The sequence below is a fragment of the Callithrix jacchus genome, chromosome 19 (genome assembly GCF_049354715.1).
Source record: "Callithrix jacchus isolate 240 chromosome 19, calJac240_pri, whole genome shotgun sequence".
Lineage (NCBI taxonomy): Eukaryota > Metazoa > Chordata > Mammalia > Primates > Cebidae > Callithrix > Callithrix jacchus.
The window spans coordinates 29,813,311-29,840,335 of record NC_133520.1 but is presented as its reverse complement, the minus strand read 5'-3'; the positions used below and the strand labels follow the sequence as shown (position 1 = coordinate 29,840,335).

Below are 27,025 nucleotides of genomic sequence, written 5' to 3'. Positions count from 1 at the left end.
ACCATGCCCAGCTAATTTTTTTTTTTGTTTTTGGTGGAGGTGGGGTTTTACTATTTTGGCCAGGCCGGTCTTGAACTCCTGACCTCGTGATCCATCTGCATCGGCCTCCCAAAGTGCTGGGATTACAGGCATGAGCCACCAAGCCTGGCCCAATCTAAACTTTTGAAAGAGGGAAATGAATAGAGAATTACCTTTGAAAAACATTAATAAATGTTATCTATTAAAAGCCAGGGCTTGAAATTTCCTTTTTAAAAAAAATTTCACTGTCACCCAGGCTGGCATGCAGTGTTGCAATCAGGGCTTCCACTTCTTGGGCCCAAGTGCTCCTCCCTCCTTAGCCTTCAAAAATTTTAAATTTTTTGTCAGGACAGGGTTCCTCACTACGTCGTCCAGGCTGGTCTTAAACTCCTGGCTTCAAGCAATTCTCCCGCTTTGGCCTCCCAAATTGCTGGTATTACAGGCACGAGCCAGCGCACCTGGTCTGAATTCTTTTGTTGAGATAATGATGAGAAAAGTTAAAGAAAATAATTAACCCCTGATGTTATTCTTTCTGTTTCTAGGGTAATTTTCTTTGTGAACTGTTGGCCCTAGCCTTGGAGTATTAGGGTATTTCAGGTTGATAGATTAGTGAAAAATGGTATTATTGGTTTAAATTTATAAGTGGGTAGGAATCTGATAGTGAGGGAATTTTCTCTTAGATAAAAAATACGGGGCCAGGCACAGTGGCTCATGCCTGTAATCCCAGCACTTCTGGGATACCTAGGTGGGGAGATTGCTTGAGGTAAGGAGTTTGAGACCAGCCTGACCAACATGGTGAAATCCTACCTCTACTAAAAATACAAAAATTAGCTGGGCGTGGTGGCGGGCTCTTGTAATCTGTAATCCCAGCTACTCCAGAGGCTGAGGCAGGCAGAGGCAGAGGTTGCAGTAGGCCGATCGCTCCTTTGCACTCCAGCCTGGGCGACAGAGTGAAATTACATTAAGAAAAAAAAAAAAAGAGGCCAGGTGCAGTGGCTCACTCATGCCTGTAATTCCAGCATTTTGGGAGGCCGAGGCGGGTGGATCACAAGGTTAGGAGTTTGAGACCAGCCTGACCAACATGGTGAAACCTCGTCTCTATTAAAAATACAAAAATTAGCTGGGCATGGTGGTGCACATGTAGTCCCAGCTACTCTGGAGGCTGAGGCAGGAGAATTGCTTGAACCCAGGAGGCAGAGGTTGTGGTGAGCCGAGATCGCGCCATTGCGAGCCGAGATAGCGCCATTGCACTCCAGCCTGGGTAACAAAAGGGAAACTCTCTCCAAAAAAAAAGAAAATACAAAAATTAGCCAGTTGTGGTGTCATGTGCCTGTAGGAGGCTGTGGCAGGAGAATTGCTTGAATCTGGGAGGCAGAGGTTGCGATGAACCAAAGATTGCACCATCGCACTCTAGTCTGGATGACAGAGCGAGACTCTTTCTCAAACAAACAAATTAAAAAAGACCCTGTAAACTATTTGATTAAAAAAAAATAGAATCCTGTTTAAATGCTGTAATGGGACCTTTTTGTAGACTTTTGTAACCTTTCATTGTTGCCTTAATTGGACCCCATTAAGGTTGTCTATAGAAAAAGATAAGGGAAAGCCTATACCCCTAAAATGAAAGTGCGAATTAGGTCTCTGGTGTTTAGGGTTTTTGAAACCTATGCTTGTACTTCTTTCCAAATGCCATCTATAGCTTTGAAAAACCGCTAACTGCCAGGCCTGGTGGCTCATCTCTATAATCCCAGCACTTTGGGAGGCTGAGGCAGGCAGATCACGAGGTCAAGAGATCGAGACCATCCTGGCCAACATGGTGAAACCTTGTCTCCACTAAAAATACAGAAATTAGCTGGGTGTGGTGGCATGTGGTTGTAGTCCCAGCAACTCGGGAGGCTGAGGCAGGAGAATTGCTTGAACCCAGAGGCAGAGGTTGCAGTGAGCTGAGATCGCACCACTGCACTCCAGCTTGTCTCAAAAAAAAAAAAAAAAAAAAAAAAAAAAACCAACTAATCTCGGAATACCTTGCTTTCATCATTGGTTAGTCCTCTCAGCTTCGTTTGTGTTGAGATTGTTGTGTGATTTTTTTTTTCCTAAGAGAATTAGATATTCTCTAATATACCTGTTATAGTACAGATCACTGCCAGCCTCAAAAAATAAAATTAGATGGAATGAAGGTTGGGAACTGGAGGGCTACCCATTCTTAAATTTAAGTTTGGGTCTCTTTAAGGGGACTCACCAGAGGCATACTGACAAATCCCTTTGGGGTGAGTAGGTGGATGAGTTGATACCTTGGGAAAGCCATGTTCTTGGGCTGCTGCCATTAACTTTTGATTAAAGTTTGAGATACTAATAACTGGATTTATAAAATCCATATTGTGAGAAACTTGTTTTAGACATGAGAATTGTATGCTATTGAGAAGTTTATAAGTATTTATTAATTGCCGTGTCCTTGCATGGTTAAAGAGAAAAATGAGGTGACTTTTGTATACCTCCACAAATTCTTCAGAAATGTTTCTTTTTCTGTCATTATCGGATGAATTCTTTGGTGAATTTGCTTTTTACAACCAAGTTTATGAACCAGACTCATGAAGAAAAGATGTGTCTAGGACAACGAGGCATTTCAGTTCCATTATTGTAGGATGTTTGGAACAAAGATGCAGAATTTGACTGAATGAATTCTTTTAAGTCCTCTCCCCACCACCATGATTTAAGACATTCAAATCTTTAACTGTAGACCATTCTTCTTAAAGCACCATCAGCGTATATCTTGACATGGCCTTAGAGTCATCCCATCTGTGCTGCTGCTGATTTTTTTAAGCATTTATTTAAGCTTTCTTATATTTCCTAATCATTTTGTTCTGCCAGACCCATCACTTCTAGGGAGTAAATTAAAAACTTTTATTATGAAAGATGTCAGCATACACAAAAAGTGTAAAGAATAGTTACTTTAGCTATTTTCCTAGACAGAATAGCAGAAAGTGGGCCAGGCACAGTGGCTCACACCTGTAGCCCCAGTGCTTTGGGAGGCTGAGACAGGTGGATCAGAGACTGAGACTATTCCTGGCCAATGTGGTGAAACCCTTCTCTACTAAAAATACAAAAATTAGCTGGGTGTAGTGGCACATGCCTGTAGTCCCAGCTACTTGGGAAGCTGAGGCAGGAGCATCACTTGAACCCGGGAGGCAGAGGTTACAGTGAGCCAAGATTGTGCCATCCATTGCACTCTAGCCTTGTGACAGAGCAAGGCTGTGTCTTCAAAAAAAAAAACAAAACAAAACAGAAAGTGGAGTAGCAACATTGGGATTGAGAGAAAACTTGGAAAATTCATTCGTCAAGAACAGCTTGGCTTGGCTTTTTCCTATGCAGGTTATAAGTGACATTTGAGCAATTGGGAGTGAGTTTTCTAGCCTTCAGTTCAGTGATGGTCACTTTGCCCAATTAGGATAGGGATAGTATTTCTCAGTTTTAGTCAATTGCTTTGTAACACATTGTTGGGACCTGTCAAGTAACTTGACCAGTCCCAGGCCTGTTCTTGGCACATGGTGGTGTGGGAGTCAGTTGGTGGGTGGAGGGCGGTCTCTGTTAACATGACTCCATTCTCTATCTGTTCATTTTTGTATTGCCCAGACTTTATCTCAACTTTCCTTTCTTAGGAGGGGCCCTTCTGGTCAGAGTAGGTATTTAGCCTGACAGAACAGAACTGAGATCAGTAGTAACCAAGAAATAGAATGACGTTCTAGTCCAGGCATGGTGGCTCTCACCTGTAATCCCAGCATTTTGGGAGACTCGAGGCAGGAGGATCGCTTGAGGTCAGGAGTTTGAGATCGGCTTGGGAAACACATTAAGACCCTATCTCTACAAAAGACAAAAAGTTAGCTGAGAGTGGTGCTGTACCTGTAGTCCCAGCTACTCAGGAGGCTGAGGTGGGAGGATGGCTTGAGCTCAGAAGTCCCAGGTTTCGGTAAGCCCAGATTGTGCCATTGCACTTCATCCTGGGCAACAGAGCAAGACTTTGTTTCAAAAACAAAACAAAACAAAACAAAAGTCCCTTCCTGGAAAAGGAGTTTTAGGGAAATGAGAATTTGAAGAGTTAATGAATTACTGCTTAGATTGTAAGGTCCAATTTAAAAATTAGGTCATTGGATAATATTTTCTACTAATAATTTTTTAAAATCTAAAGACTTCTCCCCCCTTCCCTGAAATAATAACTTCATTTTTCAGATAGGAGATGCCAGCAGTCAGAAGGTCACATAATGAATGACCTTTTAGAACTTGTTGATTCCATTTCACATGGTAATCTCTTGTAAAATGCTGTGAAATTTAACTTATTTTGCAGGGATAAAAATGAGGTTTATCAAGGGGACTGTGTGTATGTATATTTTTATCACTGTTTTTTTCTTTTTAAATTAGTTTTCAAAAGTTAGTTCCTCTATTATGTAAAAGAGGACAGGAGGGGTATTTTCTAGGTTTTAAAAAATAGGTGGGTAGAGTCTTCAGTCTAATTGCATCATAACCTTGGACAAAGTCATTTTACTGCAACATATGCTTGTCATCTGCTATAAGGGGATCTGACACTGACCTAGGGCTGCTGTCCAGACTAATTAATTGATGGATTGCAAGGAGCTTAAATCCCAAAGCTTTATTTTCTCATTGCTAAGAAGAGTCTGGGGACAGATTTAGTGAGGCGAGGGTTAGTGCCAAATACACATCTCTCATTTTCCCATGTAGTGAAGGGATTTCCTCCCTCTCCCCCAGGGACAGAATCTTGCTCTGTTGCCCAGGCTGGAGTGCAGTGGTACAATCATAGTTCATTGTAGCCTTGACCTCCTGGGCTCAAGCCATTCTCTTACCTCAGCCTCCTGAATAGCTGGGACCACAGGTATATGTCCCCACACCCAGAATTATTATTATTTATTTTTATTTTTAGGGACAGGGTCTTGTTGTGTTGCTCAGGCTGGTTCAAAGTCCTGGCCTTAAGCGATTATCCCACCTCAGCTTCCCAAAAGTGCTGGGAGCCACTGTACCTGGCTGTGAAGGGATTTTTTTTTTCTTGTTCTGTTGCCCAAACTGGAATGCAGTGGCACAATCACAGATTCCTGCAGCCTCGTACTCTTGGGCTCAAGTGATCCCACCGCAGCCTCCCATTTAGTTGAGATTATAGGCACGCAACTCCATGCCTGGCTAATTTTTGAAATTTTTTTGTAGAGATGGTGTCTCACTGTGTTAGCCAGGCTGACCATGAAGAGATGTTTTAAAAGTGAAACTTGAAAAAGCAAAAGCCCATAAAACTAGAATATAACCAGCATAGTGGCTCATGTCTGTAATCCCAGCACTTGGGGAGGCGCAGGTGGGAGGATTGCTTGAGCACAGGAATTTGAGACCGGCCCAGGCAACATAGCAGACCCTGTCTGTACAAAAGAAAAAAACCCATAAAAAATAAAAGCCAACTGAACAAAAAACCCTAGACTATATAGACTGTAATCCTTCTATTGGTTTTCTGTTCCTGAATCTTTCTTTTTTCCTTTTTTTTTTTTTTTTACATATATATATATTTTTTTACAGATGGGGTTTCACCATGTTGGTCAGGCTGGTCTTGAACTCCGGACCTCAGGTGATCCGCCCACCTTGGCCTCCAAAGTGCTTGGATTACAGGCGTGAGCCACTACGCCCAGGCTTGTTTTTTTTTTTAAATAGAGATTGGGTTTCACCGTTTTGGCCAGGCTGGTCTTGAACTCCAGACCTGGTGATCCACCCATCATGGCCTCTGAAAGTGCTGGGATTATAGGCGTGAGCCACCGCGCCTGGCTATTTTCCTTCCTTCCTTCCTTCCTTCCTTCCCTCCCTCCCTCCCTCCCTCCTTCCTTCCTTCCTTCCTTCCTTCCTTCCTTCCTTCCTTCCCTCCCTCCCTCCCTCCCTCCTTCCTTCTTTCTTTCCTGTCCTTTCCTTTCTTTCCTTCCTTTTCTTCCCTTTCTTTCTTTCCTTTCTTTCTTCTTGTTGAGACAGAGTCTGGCTCTGTCACCCAGGCTGGAGTGCAGTGGTGCAGTCTTGGCTCACTGAAACTTCTGCCTTCCGGGTTTTAGCGATTCTCCTGCTTCAGCCTCCTGAGTAGCTAGGATTACAGGCATGCACCACCATGCCCAGCTAATTTTTGTATTTTCAGTAGAGATGGGGTATCACCATGTTGGCCAGGCTGGTCTCAAATTCCTCACCTCGTGATCCGCCTGCCTTGGCCTTCCAAAGTGCTGGGACTACAGTCGTGAACAATCCCGCTCAGCCTTTTTTTTTTTTTTTTTTCTTTGAGATGGAGTTTCACTCTTGTTACCCAGGCTGGAGTGCAATGGCGCGATCTCGGCTCACCACAACCTCCGCCTCCTGGGTTCAGGCAATTCTCTTGCCTCAGCCTCCCGAGTAGCTGGGATTACACGCACGCGCCACCATGCCCAGCTAATGTTTTGTATCTTTAGTAGAGATGGGGTTTCACCATGTTGACCAAGATGGTCTCGATCTCTTGACCTCGTGATCCACCCGCCTCAGCCTCCCAAAGTGCCGGGATTACAGGCTTGAGCCACCGCGCTCGGCCTATGCTTATTTTTTATTTTCCAGATAGGGTCTCACTGTGTTGCCAGGTTGGAGTGCAGTGTGATGTGATCTTGGCTCACTGCAACCTCTGCCTCCTGGGCTCAAGCCATACTTTCACCTCAGCCTCCCAAGTAGCTGGGACTACAGGTGTGCACTGTCATGCCCAGTTATTTTTTGTATTCATTTTGATAAAGATGGGGTTTCACCATTTTTGCCTAGGCTGGTCTTGAACTCCGGAGCTCAAGGAGTCCATATGCGTAGGCCTCCGACAGTGCTGGGATTACAGGCACAAGCCACCATGCTTGGCCTGTTCCTAAACAGATAAGCGAGATTAACATTTTTTAAAGGTGGAGCTGTTAAAAAGCGTTTCAGAACATTTGCAGATGCATCTGTGTGTCTTGTGCAGTGTGTGTATATAGGCAGGAATTTAGTTTGGTGAGATTTGTGTTAAGGGTTTACAAGGATTTAAATTTCCCCTAATATGGGATGACTGACGTTGTGGAAGCCATGCAAATAGAAGGATATTGTACTTACCTAACAATTTAAATAATCTCAATTCATATCTGACAGAAGGGGTCAATAGATGGAGTCTACTAATTTTGTAATTATCCTGCTTGGAAAGTGGGGAGAAAAGTAGAAGAGGTAGCAGGAAAAATGTTTACTTAGATCTTTAAAGAAAATATCTTAGGACAAGAGCCAGCTCACATATTTTATGCTTTCATTTAATTAATTTATTTTTTGAGGTATAGACTTAGGGAATTAACAGAGGTGGGGAGAAACTAGACCAGGTTCCAGGATTTCTTGGCTCCTTGAGGCAGGCCCAGCTACAGCAAACACAGAGGGAAACACAGGGGAGGGGCAGATAGAGATTTGGTCTTGAACTTGGAGGGTGGGAAATTGATGATTCTCAAGATGGAAATAGTAGGAAGAAGCTGTGTCTGAGTAAGGCCTGGGTTGCGCAGAGGGGCAGCCTACCCCTGGGCCCCTGGGGCTGTTGCCCATTGGGAAGGGAAACAAGGATCCTCCCCTCAGGGCCAAGGAAAAGACACTTAGTTCAGTCCCTCCTCCCCACTTTCCCCATCCATAGGAGAGTCAGGGGTTCTTGCCTCCTTGCCCCTTTGAGTGTCCCAGAGGCTGATCCCGATTGAGTTTAAGAAGCTTTTGCTGAACTCATAAGTGGTAATTGAGATAGCATAGGAGGGGGTAGGTAGCCTTGATCCAAGGGTGGAACCCTGCAAAGAGCCCCCTGATGCTTGACTTGGTGCAGATCCACCTCTGGGAAACCACATAGAGTCCATGTGCAGGGATGTCACTGTCACAGCTTCCATCACTGCCAGTGTGGCCTGGTATTGAGTCTTCACTACCATAAAGGGTAGAGTTGGCACTGCAGCCACCCATCCTCAAGATGCTGCCAGCCACAAAGCTTACTCCCTTGGATGTCATGGGACCATGGAGGTCCTTTGGCCTGAGCCCATTCAGCCAGCAATTCACTAGCTCGTAGTTGAACTAGTACAGGGTTGAGAAGGGCACATATCAAAGGAGAGTGGGGCCACAGTGAGCACCAACCACTCTAAGCCACTGCAGCTCAAACACAGATACCAGCACATAGTGCAACACATGCTGAACCTGCAGCTTTGTCTGCATAAGCTCCAGGGTACTGATGATTGCAGTGTGGGTACTGATGATTGCCTGAGTGGGTCAGCACACCAGCTAATAAGGGTATATAGAGGAAAGAGATAGGCCTCACAGGAAGGCCTTGAGTTGGTTGTAGGCAGTGAAGTAGTTGGTGGTAGCTGGCACAGTCATCACCAGAGTGGCTGGGAGGCCACTCTGCAGGGTTCTGGTGTCCCTGTGCTTCAAAATCATCACAGAGGCATCCATGGTGTCAGTGAGGCTGGTAGGGTCTTAAAACCAGGTGGCACAGCAGAGACCATTTGCTCATAGGTACAGAGACTCCAGAAAACCATTGTAGTACAGGAGACATTTCCCTATGGATTGAAAAAAGGAGGGCAGTTTGACATGAGAGGCTCTGAAGCATGAAGGAAGGTGTCAGCTCACGGGTCACCAGTGGGTACTGACACTGCAAATAGACCTTCTACCGTGTCCAAGCAGGGGTGTCATGAGGAAGGAAGTGAGCACAGCCCCAGCACCTGAGGCCACCAAAAAAAAAAACAAAACAAAAAACAAAAACAAAAGTAGCCTCTTAGGTAGACCCAGGTAGAGAGTAGTTACCTCTTTTTTTTTTTTTTTTTTTTTTAATGAGACAGAGTCTCATTCTGTCACCCAGGCTGGAGTGCAGTGGCGTGATCTCAGCTCACTGTAACCCCTGCCTCCTGGGCTCAAGCAAGTCTCCTGCCTCAGCCTCCCAAGTAGGTGGGATTACAGGCATGTGCCACCATGCCCAGCTAATTTTTGTATTTTTAGTAGAGACGGAGTTTTGCTATGTTAGCCAGGCTAGTCTCAAACTCCTTACCTCAAATGATCTGCCGACCTGGGCCTCCCAAAGTGCTGGGATTACAGGTGTGAGCCAGCACACCTAGCCCCATGTAACTTTTATTACAGTGTGTGTGTGTATATATATATATATATATGAAACTTTTATTTCATATATATATATATATGAAAAAACATAGTACATATAGGATTTAGTTCTTGCTATCCATGGTTTCAGGCATTCACTGGGGGTGTTGGAATGTATTCCTCCAGATAAGTGGTGGGGGTGGGGGGCGGACAGACCAACATATACTATATTTCTACTGTGATTTTAATGTCGATTTTTTGATCTTGAATCAGTCACTTAATACTGCTTTCTGAATGTATTAAGGCACTCCCCAATGTCCCCAATGGTATATATATTATTTCAAATCATCAAGTGTTTACGTATTTTAGTTAGGAGCAGACAGCCAGGCTAGGATTTATTTTACCTGCTATGTTCTTTATGTGCCCATAGGCAAATTTTTGTGCATTCTTGAGTTTAATTTTTCCCACCTCACTGGCTTGACCAAATTGTAATGTTCAGAGAACTAAAGCCTAAACTTGGTGTGTCTCAAGAACTTGATTGAAACTTTTCATTAAGTACATATTCTTACGAGGCATCCATACTACAGGCTACAGATACTGTAATGTTATATTACTCTAATCACATTTCCCTAGAAACAAAGAACAAATCCCTATCAAACCCACATAATTATAAAGTCTTTAAGGCAGGATCCTCCCAGTTTTCTGTGGTCATACCAACTCATCATTTGGTGATATTTAAACCGGATGGTAATATCTCATTCTTACTAGGCTTTAACTTGGAAGAGATGGGAGGTGGGAGCTCTTGGGATTTGTATTCTGGGCCTGATGTGGTGGCTCATGCCTGTAATCCCAGCACTTTGGGAGGGCTGAGATGGGTGGATAACAAGGTCAAGAGATCTAGACCATCCTGGCCAACATGGTGAAACCCCGTCTCTACTAAAAACACAAAAAAATTAGCTGGGCATGGTGGTGCGTGCCTGTAATCCCAACTACTTTACTTGGGAGGCTGAGGCAGGATAATCACTTGAACCAAGGTTACAGAGGTTGCAGTGAGCTGAGATCACGCCGCTGCATTACAGCCTGGTGAACAAGTGAGACTCCATCTCCCCTCCCCCCCCCGAAAAAAAAGGATTTGTATTCTTTTTTATAGGACAGTGGGGAAGGGATGGATATGAGAATAGTTTATTATATAGAGAAATTTGAATATTACCTCCACTTTGTAAAATTCCAGGTCTTTAAACTTTTCCCTCTCTCAGAGGCTCTCATCCAATATGATACCTTTTGGACAAATTGAGAACACCCACCAGATTTTCCAGTGAGAGGTTGGCTTCAGGGATTTGTACTAGAGTAGGGTTTGGGGTTTTAAAAAATTGTACTTGGTAGCAGCTCATTCTTCTGGGTTCCTCTATAACTACATTTTTTCTCTACTAACGCTGTGGCTTTTCCCATCTTCCATTTCTAAAATATATTTTTCATTTATAGAATATATAATTGCTCATCAAGATTTTTTTGACAAGAACAAAGTTTAGAATTTGATTTAGGATTCTAAGATAGTTTGGTTTTGAGGGGTGACATTTGCCACCTGGGAAATAAAAACTTCAAGGGAATAGAGATTTTGTGGAAAGAATACTACTGTAGGAATCGAAACGTTGGGTTTGTGGCATGTGTTCTGTTATTTACATGTTATCTTGAGCTCCTAACCTTAGGAGCTTCGTGACTATTTTCAGAGCTTTATTCTGTTAACCTGCCTATTAAATGGACAACTTAAGATGTTAGCCCTTCTTTACATAGTGAGGCCTAAAGAGGTAAGGAAACTTGCCCAAATCCTGGTGGAGCCAGGTTTGAACCTAGGCTGTGCAGTTCCTCAATTACTGCTCTTTTTTTTTTTTTCCCTGTGTTTTTGTTTTTTTTCCTTTTTGTGGAGAACGAGGTCTCGCTATATTGCCCAGGCGGGTCTCGAACTCCTGGGCTCAAGCTATCCTTCCGCCTCTGCCTCCCTAAGAGCTGGGATTACAGGCGTGAGCCACAGCGCCTGGCATATTACTGCTCTTAACTACTGTATTGCCTCTATTTTTTTTTTTGAGATGGAGTTTCGCTCTTGTTACCCAGACTTGGAGTGCAATGGCACAATCTCTGCTCACCGCAACCTGCGCCTTCTGGGTTCAAGCAATTCTCCTGCCTCAGCCTCCCAAGTAGCTGGGACTACAGGCACGCACCACCATGCCCAGCTAATATTTGTATTTTTAGTAGAGATGGGGTTTCACCTTGTTGACCAGGATGGTCTTGATCTCTTGACCTCGTGATCCACCCGTCTCGGCCTCCCAAAGTGCTGGGATTATAGGCGTGAGCCACCGCGACCGGCCTGTATTGTCTCTTATATAACCATAGTAATGATACAATTATGATTTTATGAGATTAATGGGAAATTATGACTATTATTTTGGCTTATATACTTTCTATCCTGGTAGGTTCAGCAAAACAAAAACAAACATTTGTTAGTTTTTGCTGCTAAAGCAGATCCATTTTATAGAAAAGGAAACAAACTGAGTCTGAGAGAAGTGACTTGCCTAAGGTGACACAGCCTTGAAAGGGCAAATCAGATGTTGCAAACTATGGCTCTTTATTCCCAAATTCAGTGTTCTTCCTTCTAATTTCGTGTATCATGGCTCTCTTCATAGATAACAGAAATTAACCTGCTTCTCTCTTCCATCTCCCCTTACAGTCTTTTTGAGTGCAGTCTTCTCTCTTCCTTCTGGCCACCCAGACTTAACTGCATTAATAAAAGTAGTAAGCTGCATGTATACAGTTATCAAAGTGCCATTTAGATTTGTGTGTTTTATCTACTTAACAGTATTTATGAGCTTAGCCCATTCATGTACTGTTTTTTTCTTTTTTTTTTTTTGAGGTTATATAATTTCTTTATTGATTTTTTTTTTCTTAAAATCAATTAACATCCATTATAAAACTTTAAACATATAAGAGTAGGGTAAAAATAAAATGTATAAAAACTCCTTTGCACTCTCCTCATTTAGTTCTCCACAGAATTAACAATTGTTAATATTTTCTTGTTTATCCTTACAGAATTCTATTTATTGGTAAGAATTGTGTCATATAAAATGCATTAGCCAGGTGCAATGGCTCCTGCTTGTAATCACAGCATTTCTGGAGGCCACTGTGGGAAGATTGCTTGAGGGCAGGAGTTCAGGACCCCATCTCATATGTTTTTTCTTATGCTTTCTCTTGCACATTTCTTTATTATATTTCTTACTCTTTTAATAGAACCATTGACTTGTCTGCTTATGTGTCATGCCAAATTCAAATGAGAGTGATAGATGCTCTTGTATTGTGGGGTACCTGTTTAACTTAAACTTAGCCCGGAGAGTGTCTATGAGGGATTTGCTGACTAATCTTGTCTTGGGATACTGTTTCTGTTTCTGATTTTCCATTTTCCTTTTTTTTTTTCCTGTTCATTGTCCAGATCTTTTTCGATTTCCTCTTTTTCTTGCTCTCTCTTTCACCAGCTTCTCCTTCTCCTCTTGATTTCTGCTTTCCCTTTTGTTCATCTTCACTGTAATTTCCATTTGATTGTTCAGGATTTTGATCCCAAGGCATAGCTGGTTGTTTCTGTATAAAAAGATTTGAATCATCAGGGGCTTCTGAAGTATGAGGATCTCTCTCCATCTTAAAAAAGTAGATTCTCCCACTTCCTGGACGCCATCCCTTTCTGGGCCTGAGTCAATGGCTGTTCTTTCAAAGCTTTCTTTCTTGTTCCTCTTTCCCCTACTGTTTTCTTTGTGACCTGTGCTCTTTGAATCCTCATGTACTGTTAGTTGGTTGGCTCATTTATATGTAAACTCCTGCCTCATCAACTCCAGTGACCACTCAGCTTCACATTGGAAGAGTATTTAGGACTGGGCTCCCTGTGTAAATGTACCTCTGCTTGCCATCTAAAGTCATTCTGGGGTTCATCCCAGAATAACTGAATTAGAATCTCATGTGGGCCTAAGTGTTTGAATTTTAAAAAGCTCCTTTGGTCATTATAAAGCTCTGCTAGGTTTGAGACCCACTGGTTTAGGTAATTTTATGACAGATTTAGGCAGCTAATATAAGGAATTCTCAAAAAAAAAAAAAAAAATCGAAAAACCCAAATCTCAAATGTAGAAAACAATAAAAATAAAAGAAAAAAAATTAAGGAATTATCTTACCTGTTGACTTCAAATTAATCAGAAATTTCTAAGTTCTACGGAAAACTAGGCAATTCTTTTTATCAACCCTGTTGAATGAAGAAATGAATGGAGTCCTTGGTGGTGGTTGTAGGCTCAATTCAGTACTTATTATTGATATGTCAGTAAGTGCATTGTGTTAAAGTTCTAGGGTTTCAGAAATAAACAGCTTTGACTTTAAAGGAACTCAAGTTAAAAAGGAACTCACCTCAAGTGATCTGCCCACTTCTGCCTCCCAAAGTGCTGGGATTACAGGTGTGAGCCATGGTGCCCGGTCTGATTTTTGTTTGAAATATTTTTTGTAGAGACAAGGTTTTGCCACGTTGCACAGGCTGGTCTTCAACTTCCAGGATCAAGCAGTCTGCTTGGTTGGCCTCCCAAAGTCCTGGGATTACAAGCTTGAGCCACTGTACTTGGCCTGCCTTTCTTTTTATTATTTTATAGAAATGAGGTCTTGCTGTGTTGCCCAGGCTGGAGTGCAGTGGCGCCATTGTAGCTCACTGCAGTAAATGGGACTACAGGCATGTGCCAGTATGCCTGGCTAATGTTTTAATATTTTGTAGAGATGGTATCTGACTGTGTTGCTCAGGCTTGCTTCTCTCTCTCTCTCTCTCTCTCTTTCTATTTTTCTTTCCTTCTTTCCTTCTTTCTTTCACAGAGTCTCACTCTGTCACCAGCCTGGAGTGCAGTGGCACAATCTCAGCTCACTGTAACCTCTGTGTCCTGGCTTCAAGCGATTCTCCTGCCTCAGCCTCCTGAGTAGCTGCAATTACAGGCACTTGCCACTACGTCCGGCTAATTTTTGCATTTTTAGTATAGAAGGGGTTTCACCCTGTTGGTCAGCTTGGTCTCAAACTCCTGACCTTGTGATCCACCCCACGCCCAGCGCCTTCTTAAATACAGTTGCAAATGTGTCATCTTTAGATGGGACATTGGCATAACAAAGATGTTGCAATCTTGTAGTATTTTCAGACTGATTTTTAGTCTCACTGCTGTTTCCTGACCCTGATGTTGAATATCCAGGAGTGATGACCAGTTTATAAAGTTCTAAAGGTGCATGTGTTTACAGATTTAATGAGGCCTTAAAGTTAGGCTGTGGGATGTTTAAGCTTTCTCTGCCCTTGGTACCCAGGTAGGTTTGGGTGTTGCTTAGGCAAGGTTGGGGGCAGAATTCAACCTGTTTTTCTAAATCCCTTCTTCCAACAGACAAATCATTTTTGGAATCTTTTTAAAGTATGTATTTTTTGGAATCTTTTTAAGGTATGTAATCTTTTCTTAACCTTGGCAGCCTCAGTTTTCTGCCAGAAATTTTTCCTTGCTGGAATTCTAGGTATGGAAAAAACACAGTCAAAACTACTTACTAAAGAATCTCCTTGGGAAAAACTGTGACATTGTATCTACTTGATGACAGCATGGCTTTGTATGGGCATGCTAAAGTAATATGTGTACACCAATTATAATTATGTAGGGAGAAAGATCTGAAATGTCTTCTGATCCCATTCATTGACTGAAGGATCATAAAATGCCTGTGAATGACATGAAAAAAAAGTGCTTTCCTGTTTAGAGGATATACAAATAAAGATTATTATTATTGCCAAGTTTTATTGAAAGTGGTGAAAGAGGAATTTGATGGGACTAATGCTTAAAAAGTAAATACCATGATATATCCCTTTATTATTACTGTATTTTTATTTACTAATAGTCCATAGAAACAGTGCTTTGCATTCCCAGATATTTAATATTCAGAAGCTAAAATAATCTTTGAAACACGTTCTTTAAAACTGATAGCTTTCACCATGGCCTATCTGTAAAAGTTATAATTTTAATCAAGTTCTCATTCCTTGGTACTTAATAATGACTATTGAAAGTCCACAAATGATTGCGTTGGTATTTTCAGGGTCTTTTTGGTGATAGGGCTTTAGGGAAGACTGGGTTGACCCAGGTATAACTTTAATGTTGACATTGTACAAAAAGGTGGTCAGTAAGTCACTGTTAATGAATGGAGAATACACTTGTAGGGCTGTGTTTTAAATATGGATGGCCAGAGTTCTTTGGAAGGGCTGATTGTATGGGGTGATCTGAAGGGCATCCAGTAGGGCAGTTGTTTCAGGACCCTTGGAGGGTTCCCAAGACCCTTTCAGTGGGTCCAAGAGAACTTACTCCTTTCAAATAAATGTCGTGGGAGGCCAGATTTACTTCACATTCTTTTAACCAAAACAATATACCACACCTGATTGCAGAAGAAATTAAAATCCAGTTTATTTATGTTAAACCAGTCATTAAAGAGATTTTGCAAAATAATACAATGCATTACAGATTAAAGAGATAATTTATTTTAGAGATGTTTCAGTTTTAATTTCTAATATTTTAAAAAACTACAGATACAATTTATGTAAATTAACATTCTTTGAGGTCCTCAATTTTTAAGATTTTAAAGGAGTCCTAAGGCCAAAACGTTGTTACTGCAGTATTAAAAAGGAAAACTTCGTTGGGTGGGTGGCTCACAGCTGTAATCTTAGCACTTTGGGAGGCCAAGATTGGAGTAGCCCTTGAGCCCAAAAGTTTGAGACCAACTTAGGCAACATAGCAAGACCCTGACTTAACAAAAAATTGAAAAAAAAAAAAAAAAAAAAGCCTGATGTGGTAGCATGCATGTGTACTCAGGAGGCTGAGGTGGGAGAATTGCATGAGCCTGGGAGTTTGAGGCTGCAGTGAGCTATGATTGTGCCACTGCACTCCAGTCTGGGAGACAGAGCAAATTCCTGTTTCAAAGAGAAAAATTTTTTTAAAAAAAGGGAAACTTGGTCCCGCAAAGGCTTGACTCCATAGGAATAAAACTAGGATGTGTAAGTGGTTTCTTCGTGCTTATTCTTTTAAGAGGCCGTTGCCAAACCAGTAACAAGTTCAATAAAACTTCAGTTATTCTTTATTCTTCACCAGTCTGTTGCTTCTATGAAATGAAAATTTTAAAGTGTTTTCTAAAGGGGAAACAGTATCCCCATATAACCGATAGGAACCTAAGAACCAAAATATTTAAGTGGACTTTTTTCTTTTTGAGACAGGCCAGGAGTACAAGACCAGCCTGGGCAACATGTCAAGACCTCATTTCTACAAAAAAAATAAAAATAAAAATCATGCATTAGTATGACACATTTGTTACAGTTATATTTCTTTTTCTTTTTTTTTTTTTTTTTTTGGTGGCAGGGGACAGAGTCTTACTCTTGTCACCCGGGCTGGAGTGCAGTGGCGGGATCTCAGCTCACTGCAGCCTCTGACTCCTGGGATCGAGCAATTGTCCTGCCTCAGCCTCCTGAGTAGTTAGGATTATAGTTGCTTAGCTTTTGCCCCAATAAGAGAACATACAGTCAAGAAGTTTTGTATAGTTAGGCACACAGGAAATGGCATGGTATTGGGTTGGTGCAAAAGAAATCGTGGCTTTTCTATTTTTGCTTTTAATGGCAAAAACCACAATTACTTTTGCACCAACCTAATAAATGTGAAATATTGCTGTTAAGGAACTATACATAGGTTTGCTAGCTACAGTATTAACTTTTACTGTATGCAAGTTCAATTCCATTGCCGTCTGAGCAGCTCTACTCTCAGCATTGCTGTCTGCCTTTCCCCCTAACTATATATCTAAAAGAAAATCTTAGCTTTTCAAGCATGGAAATCTATCAGAATATGCTCTTATTTTAAACAGCAAGGTTGGGCTGGGTGTGGTGGCTCATACCTGTTATCCCAGCACTCTGGGAGGCCAAAGTGGGAGGATTGCTTGAGGCCAGGAGTTCAAGACCAACCTGTGCAACATAGTGAGACCTCCGCCTCTAAAAAAAAAAAAATTAGCTGGCCATGGTAGTGTGCACCTATAGTCCCAGGTACTCCAGAGGCTGAAGTGGGAGGATTTCTTGAGCCCAGGAGATCAAGGCTGCACTGAGCCAAGTTTATGCCACTGTACTCTAGCCTGGATGACCTTGTCTGTTAACAGAAAAGCAAACCAAAAACAAGTCTGTGCTAGACCTCTTGGAAACTAAAGCTTTGCAACATGAATATTTTTCTAAGAACAACCAATGCTTTTTTTTTTTGGAGACAGGGTCTCGCTTTGTTGCCCAGGCTGGAGTGCAGTGGCGCAATCTCAGCTCACTGCAACCTCCACCTACTAGGTTCAAACATTTCTCATGCTCTGCCTCCTGAGTAGCTGGGACTACAGACATGCACCACCACACCCAGCTAATTTTTGTATTTTTAGTAGAGACTAGGTTTTGCCATGTTGGCTAGGCTGGTCTTGAAATCCTGACCTCATGATCTGCCTGCCTTGGCCTCCCAAAGTGCTGAGATTACAGGCCTGAGCCACCACACCTGGCCAAAACTAATATATTTCGACCATTTACTTAAATAAAGTTAAGTAAATGCCAGGCACTTGTCTAAGGGTTCTACCTGCAGTATTTTACTTAAGCCTCACAGTTACCCCTTTATTCACATACCTAAGTTACAAGGAACTTAACCTAGTACAAAGCCACACAGTAGTACCAGGATTTGCACTCAGGCAGTGTGACTTGAGAATCTCTCCTCTTTGACAACTATTTTGATATACAAGGTAAAGGTAAATGGCATCAGTGTGTTTTTAAAATGACCATTGAGGAAATAACAGTGGGGAAATACAGAGGAACCCTTTCACCTGTGTTAAAGTGGCTATGATAAAAAGTGCTAGTTGACAATTACATACCAACTAGGGTTAGGTTGGAAGGATAGGGTCCTTAAAGGCAATGTATAGAGGTCAGATGCTCCTTGAAAGTTGAGGTAGCAGCACTTTCTGTAGAGGAAAATTAATATTTTCAGAATTTAACGATTATAATTGTTACTTTACAATTTAATGAAAAACCTTTATATTTGTAAAATCAGTTCTCACCGTAGTCCTAAAAGGTAGCTTGCTTCCTTCCTTCCTTTCTTTCTTCCATCTTGACAGGATCATACTTTGTCATTTAGACTACAGTGCAGTAGCGGAATCTCGGCTCACTGCAAACTCTGCCTCCTAGGTTCAAGCAATTCTTGTGCCTCAGCCTCCTGAGCAGCTAGGATCACAGGTGTGCGCCACAGTTCCCGGCCAGTTCTTGCATTTTTTGTAGATACTGGATTTTGCCATATTGGCCTGGCTGGTCTTGAACTCCCAGCCTCAAGGCCTGCCTGGGCCTCCCAGAGTGCTGAGATTACAGGCATGAGCCACTGTGTCTGGCCCTATTTGGAAGATCTCAAATGCAATTCTTTGTATGACAGTTTTTCTGATAGACACCTATCAGTGTGGCAATTAGACTCCCTCAGGAGCTCATTGGTAGTAACTCCTGCTTTTCTTTTTTTGGAGTTTATAATGGTTGTAATATCCCTGGTTCTAGCTTTTGCATTTGTGCAGTTGTTATAAAGACATGTTACTGACCTAAAACCATTCATTTGATGAGACAGCAATCTTGGCCAGGCGTGGTGGCTCAGCACATTGGGAGGCCAAGTGGGCAGATCACAAGGTCAGGAGTTCAAGGCTAGCCTGACCAACATAGTGAAACCTTCTCTCTACTAAAAATACAAAAATTAGCTGGATGTGGTGGCACATGCCTCTAATCCCAGATACTCAGGAGGCTGAGGCAAGAGAATCCCTTGAACCCAGGAGGCGGAGGCTGCAGTGCATCGAGATCGGGCCACTGCACTCCAGGCTGTGCAACAGAGCAAGACTCCCTATCGAGAAAAAAAAAAGGAAAATCTTTGCAATCTATCCAGCTGACAAAGGACTAATTAATATTCGGAATTTATAAGGAACTTAAATTTACAAGAAAAAACTCTATCAAAAAGTGGCGAAGGATATGAACAGACATTTCTCAAAAGAAGACATTTATGCAGCCAACAAACATATGAAAAAAAGCTAATTATTACTGGGCATTAGAGTCATGCAAATCAAAACCATAGTGAGACACCATCTCACGCCAGTTGGAATGGCTATCATTAAAAAGTCAGGAGACAACAGATGCTGGAGAGGATGTGGAGAAATAGAGCTTTTACACTGTTGGTGGGAGTGTACATTAGTTCAACCATTGTGGAAGACAGCATGTCAATTCCTCAAGGATCTAGAACCAGAAATACCATTTGACCCGGCAATGCCATTACTGGGTGTATACCCAAAGGATTATAAATCATTCTACTATAAAGACACATGCACACGTATGTTTATTGCAGCACTGTTCACAGTAGCAAAGACTTGGAACCAACCCAAATGGCCATCAATGATAGACTGGATCAAGAAAGTGTGGCACATATACACCATGGAATAGTATGCAGCCATAAAAAAAGGATGAGTTCATGTCCTTTGCAGGGACATAGATGAAGCTATGTCATTCTTAGCAAACTAACACAGGAACAGGTAACCAACAAGAAACACCACATGTTCTCACTCATAAGTGGGAGTTGAACAATGAGAACACATGGACACAGGGATGGGAACATCACATACTGGGGCCTATTGAGGGGTGGGAGGGGTATGGAAGGGATAGCTTTAGGAGAAATACCTAATGTAGATGACAGGTTGATGGGTACAGAAACCACCGTGGCATGTTTATACCTATGTAACAAACTTGCACGTTCTGCACATGTGTCCCAGAACTTAAAGTATATATATATATGTGTGTGTGTGTATGTATGAAGAATAATAAAGCTTTGTAAAAATCTAAAAAATACATATTACATTTTAAAAATTTTCAGGCCGTTTTGAAAGTATGTTAAGTCTGAATATTTGAACATTTACTTCTATATTCTGACATTTCATTTTTGATATGCTTTTGATCTCTACTTAACCCAGATCAATTCATTTCTGAAAGCCAACAACTTTTATAACATATTAGAAGCAAAGCTCTGGGCAATATAAAGGCTTCCTGTTATCTTACCATAGAATATCAAGAAGCATTGTGAGTTCCTTTTGCTAGGTTGTGTTCTATACAGTTAAACAAACTACTTTAGTTTTTAGTTATTGAGCTAAACAAAAATAAATTAGACTTTACTCTTTTCACTTAATGGGGGTAGTTTTTTAACTCTAACAAAGTGTATAGTATGTTTTTAACTGATATACAAAATAACTATGTTAAACACTTGAAGCCCTTACCCATAATTGCCTTTGCTTTTTAGCTTAACATTTTATCTTGCATTGCTAATGGGCATTTTTACTGAAGTCGTTGCTATCACTAAAAGAAACAAAATTTCATTTGTATATTTATTTTAGAGCTAGGGTTGTGAGTGCTCTGATGCCCAGGCAGGAGTGCAGTGGCCTAATCATAGCTCACTGTAAACTTGAACTCCTGGGCTTAAGTCATCCTCCTGCCATAGCTTCCTGAGTAGCTAGGACTACAGGTTTGCACCACTATGCCTTATTTTTAAATTTTTTGGTAGAGATAGGATAGAGACTGGTCTCAAACTGCTAGCTTCAAGTGATCCTCCTGCTGCTGCCTCCCAAAGTGCTGGGATTACAGGCATGAGCCACTGTGCCTGGCTGTCATTTTAATTCTAAACTAAATGCAGTCTATAATGGTAAGCTCCAACAGTATAGATTTGAAATGTTAAAAAGCCTCTTTTCTCCTTATTATTGTGATATTATTTAAAATCTGTATATGTAAAACTCAACACAATATTATTAGGTGGGAGCAAATGTAATCGTGGCTTTTGCCATACATGTATATGTATGTAATGGCAAAATTATGGCTTTTGCCACATATATATATATATTTTTTTTAGGAGTAGGAAAAGCTGCAATTATATTTGCACCAATCTAATATGTTTTTGTTCTAGTTTTTTTACTAGTTGAAGCTTGGGTATATTTCCATATTTAGAACATCTAGATTTTTTTTTTTTTTTTGAGATAGAGTCTCCTTTGTGCCAGGCTGGACTACAGTGGTGCGATCTCAGCTCACTGCAACCTCCAACTTCCTGGTTCAAATGATCCTCCTGCCTCATCTTCCCAAGTAGCTGGGATTACAGGCATGCGCCACCACGCCTGGCTAATTTCTTTTTTTTTTTTTTTTGAGACGGAGTTTCACTCCTGTTACCCAGGCTGGAGTGCAATGGCGCAATCTCAGCTCACTGCAACCTCCGCCTCCTGAGTTCAGGCAATTCTCCTGCCTCAGCCTCCAGTGTAGCTGGGATTACAGGCACGCGCCACCATGCCCAGCTAATTTTTTGTATTTTTAGTAGAGACGGGGTTTCACCATGTTGACCAGGATGGTCGCAATTTCCTTACCTCGTGATCCACCGGCCTCAGCCTCCCAAAGTGCTGGGATGACAGGCATGAGCCACCATGCCTGGCCAGATCTAGATATTTTTTTATTAGAGTTTATTGGTATTTTATTGTTGGTTATAGATATACCAACATTTATTTAGCTTATTCTCTACTAATAGATACTTAAATTTTAATTTGAAGCAATTTTGCAGTGAATTTCCTTTTGCCTGTTTGTAAATTCCTATCAGAAAATTGCTGGGTCACAGGGCATGCGCTGTTAATCTGATAGGTAAAAACAATGAGAGTTTATATATTTCTTGAATTTTGAGTGAAGTTGGGCACCAATGTCATGATTTGCCATTTTTCCCTTTTGGGTGTTAATACAATTTGCCCATTTTTCTGTAAGGTTATTATTGATTGGTATGAGCTCTTTATAAATGTAGCACTTTTAAATGCTATACAATATTCAGTGTTACTATAATACCATAATAGTCATATGTTTCTAACATAATGCTACAGTTAATTTCACTCATGTATTTTTTTCCTTTATTTTATTATTTATTTACTTATTTATTTTTGAGACAGAGTCTCACTCTGTTGCCCAGGCTGGAGTGCAGTGACGTGATCTTGACACTGCAACCTTGGCCTCCTGGGTTCAAGTGATTCTCCTGCCTCAGCTTCCCGAGTAGCTGGGACTACAAGCGTGTATCATCACGTCCAGTTAATTTTTTTTTTTAATTTTTAGTAGAGACGGGGTTTTGCCATGTTGGCCAGGCTGGTCTCCTGACCTCAGGTGATCTGCCCACTTCGGCCTCCCAAAGTGCTGGGATTATAGCAGTGAGCCACTGCCCCTGGCCATTCATATAGTTTGTTAACTGTGGTTGAATTGTTTTCTTAGAATAAACTTGATATAAAATGGGTTTAAAGGCTGTGAATTTCCTCTTACTAATATAGTCACAATCGGAAATAATTACCTTTATTATTTAATAAATATTTAAACTATTTCAGATTACATTTAAAACAGGCAAGGATGCAAAAATCGCTTACAACCCAACCACTAAGAACAGCCTCCATTGTGAGCCTTTTTGCTCTAGATATCTTTCCAATGTTTTATATTTCTATTGTAAAACCTATTTCCCCCCCCTTAACATATATAGGGAAAATCTCCCCACATTAATAGAAATCTATACTACAGGGTACATTTTTTCTTCTTTTGCTTTTTTCATTGAATTATACTAAAACGTACATAACATTAAATTTTTGCCATTGTAACCATTTTTAAGAGTACAGTTCAGTGGCATTGGGTACATTTACATTGTTGTACAACCATCACCATTGTTCACCTCCAGACCCTTTCATCATCCCAGACTGAAAACCTATTAACACATAATTTTTATACCTTTAGCTGTTCTCTTGTTGTGGACATTCATTTCCAGTTTTCTCCCTTTATAGGTAACAATTATATATATATATATGAGATAGCAATTCTTCCATGATAGAAAAATTGTCTAGAGAACAGTTGTCTATATGAGTACACATATTAAGGGTATTGTTTTTTTTGAGACAGCTGTTGCCCAGGCTCGAGTGCAATGGTGCATTCTTGGCTCACTGCAACCTCTGCCTCCCAGGTTCAAGTAATTCTCCTGTCTCAGCCTCCTGAGTAGCTGGGACTACAGGCGCCCGACACCACACCTGCCTAATTTTTGTGTTTTTAATAGAGATGGAGTTTCACCATATTTGTCAGGCTGGTCTTGAACTCCCGACCTCAGGTGATCACCCACCTCGGTCTTCCAAAATGCCAGGGCTATAGGCGTGAGACACTGCACCTGGCCAAGGATGATTTTTAAAATTGGATTTGGATGTCAGTTTTTCTCCCCCTGACACCACTGAAGAATTCACCCTCAATTTTATTTATTTATTTATTTTCCATTTTTTCATGTTTACCCTCAATTTTATAATAAAAGTTAATGTGAGTCAGGCTCAGTGGATCACACCTGTAATCTCAGCACTTTGCAGGAGGCGAAGATGGCAGAATCACTTGAGCCCTAGAGTTTGAGACTTATTTGGGCCATACATGAACCTAGGCCTCGTCTCTAACCAAAAAAAAAAAAAAAAACTTTAAAAATTAGATGAGTGTGGTGGTGTTCATCTGTGGTCTCAGATACTTGGGAGGCTGAGGTGGAAGATGGCTTGAGCTCAGGAGGCAGAGGTTGCCACGAGCCATGACTGCACCACTGTACTTAAGCCTGGGCAACAGAGTGAGACCCTATACCAAAGAAAAAAAAATTTTAGGGAGCCGCGGTGGCTCCAGCCAGTTGTCCTGGCACTTGAGGAGGCGAGGCCATGAGTTCAAGGCCAACCTGAGCAACATAAGAAGCTCTCATTGATTAACAAAAATAAATAAATAAAATTAAAAAATAAATAAAAATATAAAAGTTGATGTGACTGGAAAGTTAAATGTATTTTTTAAAATTATAGATAATATAGCTGTTAAATAAAAAATGAGATACTTCTGTGATAATACAGAAGTCAAAGTGTCTTTTGCCTATTAGTGTGTGTTTTTTTTTAAACAGTCTCAGTGACATTGCTCATGGGAACGTTTGTGGGGAAAGGTGTATGTGTGATATATCGTTTATTTGGGAAAGGGTGTTCATATGTATTTTGTTGTTTTCGTGGACAAAAGATTGAGAAACTACTACTCTATGTTCTATTTTGTTTAATTGGTTAGAATCAGATTTACCTAACCCGGGTTTTAATTTTAAAACAAATTTTTAAATGTCAAATACTTATAAGTTATTCTAATAAGAGCCTTTGCTTTCTCCTAGGATTGGCAGCCACCATTTGCATGTGATGTTGATAAACTTCATTTTACGCCGCGTATCCAGAGACTGAATGAATTGGAGGTAAATGTTCTGTTTGCCTGTATTCCAGGGGGACCCTCTTTGAAATTATTAGAATATATTAAAATTGTTACAGAATCACCAATATAAATCTGTTTTTAGATTTGTATTTGAGTAAACAAGAAAATTTCTTTGAATAGAGAACAGGTCTTTAAAATATTGAATTGGCTAGGCATGGTGGCTCACACTTGTAATCTCAGTACTTTGGGAGGCTGAGGCAGGAGGATTGGCTTGGGCAACATAGCAAGACCCTGTTTCTACCAAATAGTAATTTAAAAAAATTAGCCAGGTCTGGTGGCACGTGCCTGTAGTTCTACCTACTCAGGAGGCTGAGGTGGGTGGATTGCTTCAGACTGGGAGGTCAAGCCTATAGAGCCATGGCTGTGCCACTGTATTTGGCACTCCAGCCTGGGCAACAGAGCAAGACCCTGTATAATATGTATTATATAACATATATATTATATAATACATAATATTATATATTACATATTATACAGGGTAAATATTTATATATTTACATATGTGCAGACACACACACACACATACAATTGTATTTTTTTTGTAGTGATAGGTCTCCCTATATTGCCTGGGCTAGTCAAACTCCTGGGCTCAATCAGTCCTCCTGCCTCTGACTTCCAAAGCTGGTCATATAAAAGCATGTTTACTTGCCATATAATTTTAAACAATAATAGGGAATTGTGCTTATAGTACTACTTAAGCTCCTTTCAGAGTGCCTACTTTCATTGCAGCAAGGTATACTACTGAGTGTTTCACTCCCCGTCCGTCATGTGGTAGGGACTGAATCAAATTTAAGTCAACTAAAATTTTTATTTATTTCTGATATGGAGTCTTACTCTGTCACCAGGCTGCAGTGCAGCTGCACAATCCTGGCTCACTGCAACCTCTCTGCCTCCTGGGTTCAAGTGATTCTCCTGCCTCAGCCTCCCAAGTAGCTAGTATTACAAGTGTGTGCCACCAAACCTGGCTAATTTGGTATTTCACCATTTTGCCTAGACTGGTCTTGAACTCTTGACCTCATTATTACTTTTTGAGATGGAATCTTGCTCTCTTGTCCAGGCTGGAGTGCAGTGGCGTGATCTTGACTCACTGCAGCCTCTGCCTCCTGGGTTCAAGGGATTCTCCAGCCTCAGCCTCCTGAGTAGCTGGGATTACAGGTGCACCTCACCACACCTGGCTGAGTTTGTATTTTTAGTAGATATGGAGTTTCACCATGTTGGCCAGGCTGGTCTCAAACTCCTGACCTCAGGTGATCTGCCCCCCTTGGCCTCCCAAAGTGTTGGGATTACAGGCATGAGCCATTGCATCTGGCTGCCCATGTATACTTATTTAACCAGCTTTATTTTGTGTATTTTTGGCTGTTTCTCATTGAATTTAGAAAGTGGTATTGTATGATTCTGCTGAAAGAGCATTACATTTTTTAAAAAGTTTTTAAATGATATTGTAATTAAATATTCTAAGAAAGAAAATATCACATGGGCAGGTAATAGGAACTTTAAAATAAGCTAAATGAGATGAAAACTCAATTCATTGTCTTTTAGGCTCAAACTCGTGTAAAATTGAACTTCTTGGACCAGATTGCAAAGTACTGGGAGTTACAGGGAAGTACTCTGAAAATTCCACATGTGGAGAGGAAGATCTTGGACTTATTTCAGCTTAATAAGGTAAAGGACTAATGACCATCTTACTCATTTAATAATCTTACTGACAGAATGAATTTGGTCTTCTTTGCCTTAAACTTACTGCTCAGTGAGGTGGCTTGTGCCTGTAATCTTAGCACTTTGGGAGGTTGAGATGGGAGGATTGCTTGAGCCCAGGAGTTTGAGACCAGCTTGGGAAACATGGGGAAACCCAGTCTTGACAAAAAACATTAGCCAGGCATGTTGGCATGTGCCTGTGGTACCAGCTTCTTAGGCGGCTAAGGTGGCAGGATCACTTGAGCCCAGGAGGTGGAGGCTGCAGTGAGCTGTGATTGCACCACTGCACTCCAGCCTGGATAACTGAGTGAGACCCTGTTTCAAAAAAGAAAAAAAGAAAAGAAACTTATTTTTTGAGATGTGTGAAATGAGATTCTCAAGTCAATTGAGTGATGAGGATCGTCAGGCTCTGCTTCCCTGGTCTTGAAGCCTTGTGGATATTTTGCTGCCACCTGTTTTTGTCATTTTTGAACTTTACAAAAATTCTGCACACTGTTTCTTTTTATTACAGATAAGGACACTGAGGCTCAGGGTGATAAAGAAAAAGCTAAAAAAAACTGAGTTATGACCAGGTGTGGTGGTTCATGCCTGTAATCCCAGCACTTTGGAAGGCAGAGGCGGGTGGATCACCTGAGGTTAGGAGTTGGAGACCAGCCTAACCAACATGAAGAAATTCCGTCTCTACTAAAAATACAAAATTGGCCAGGCATGGTGGTGTATGCCTGTGATTCCAACTACTCAGAAGGCTGAGGCAGAGGAATCGCTTAAACCGGCAAGGCAGAGGTTGCAGTGAGCCGAGATCACACCATTGTACTTCAGCCTAGGCAA

At 41.2% G+C, this 27,025-nt stretch overlaps 1 protein-coding gene across 7 annotated transcripts in view; it reads left to right on the top strand.

Moving 5' to 3' along the window:
- KDM5B (lysine demethylase 5B) overlaps positions 1 to 27,025 on the top strand; it is an 85,518-nt gene that overhangs the window by 4,674 nt on the left and 53,819 nt on the right. For all 7 annotated transcript variants that reach the window (XM_002807724.7, XM_035281038.3, XM_035281032.3 and 4 more), the window contains exons 2-3: positions 24,408 to 24,485; positions 26,042 to 26,164. In XM_002807724.7, coding sequence (XP_002807770.2) covers positions 24,408 to 24,485; positions 26,042 to 26,164 — 201 coding nt within the window. The remainder of the gene's footprint in view (positions 1 to 24,407; positions 24,486 to 26,041; positions 26,165 to 27,025) is intronic.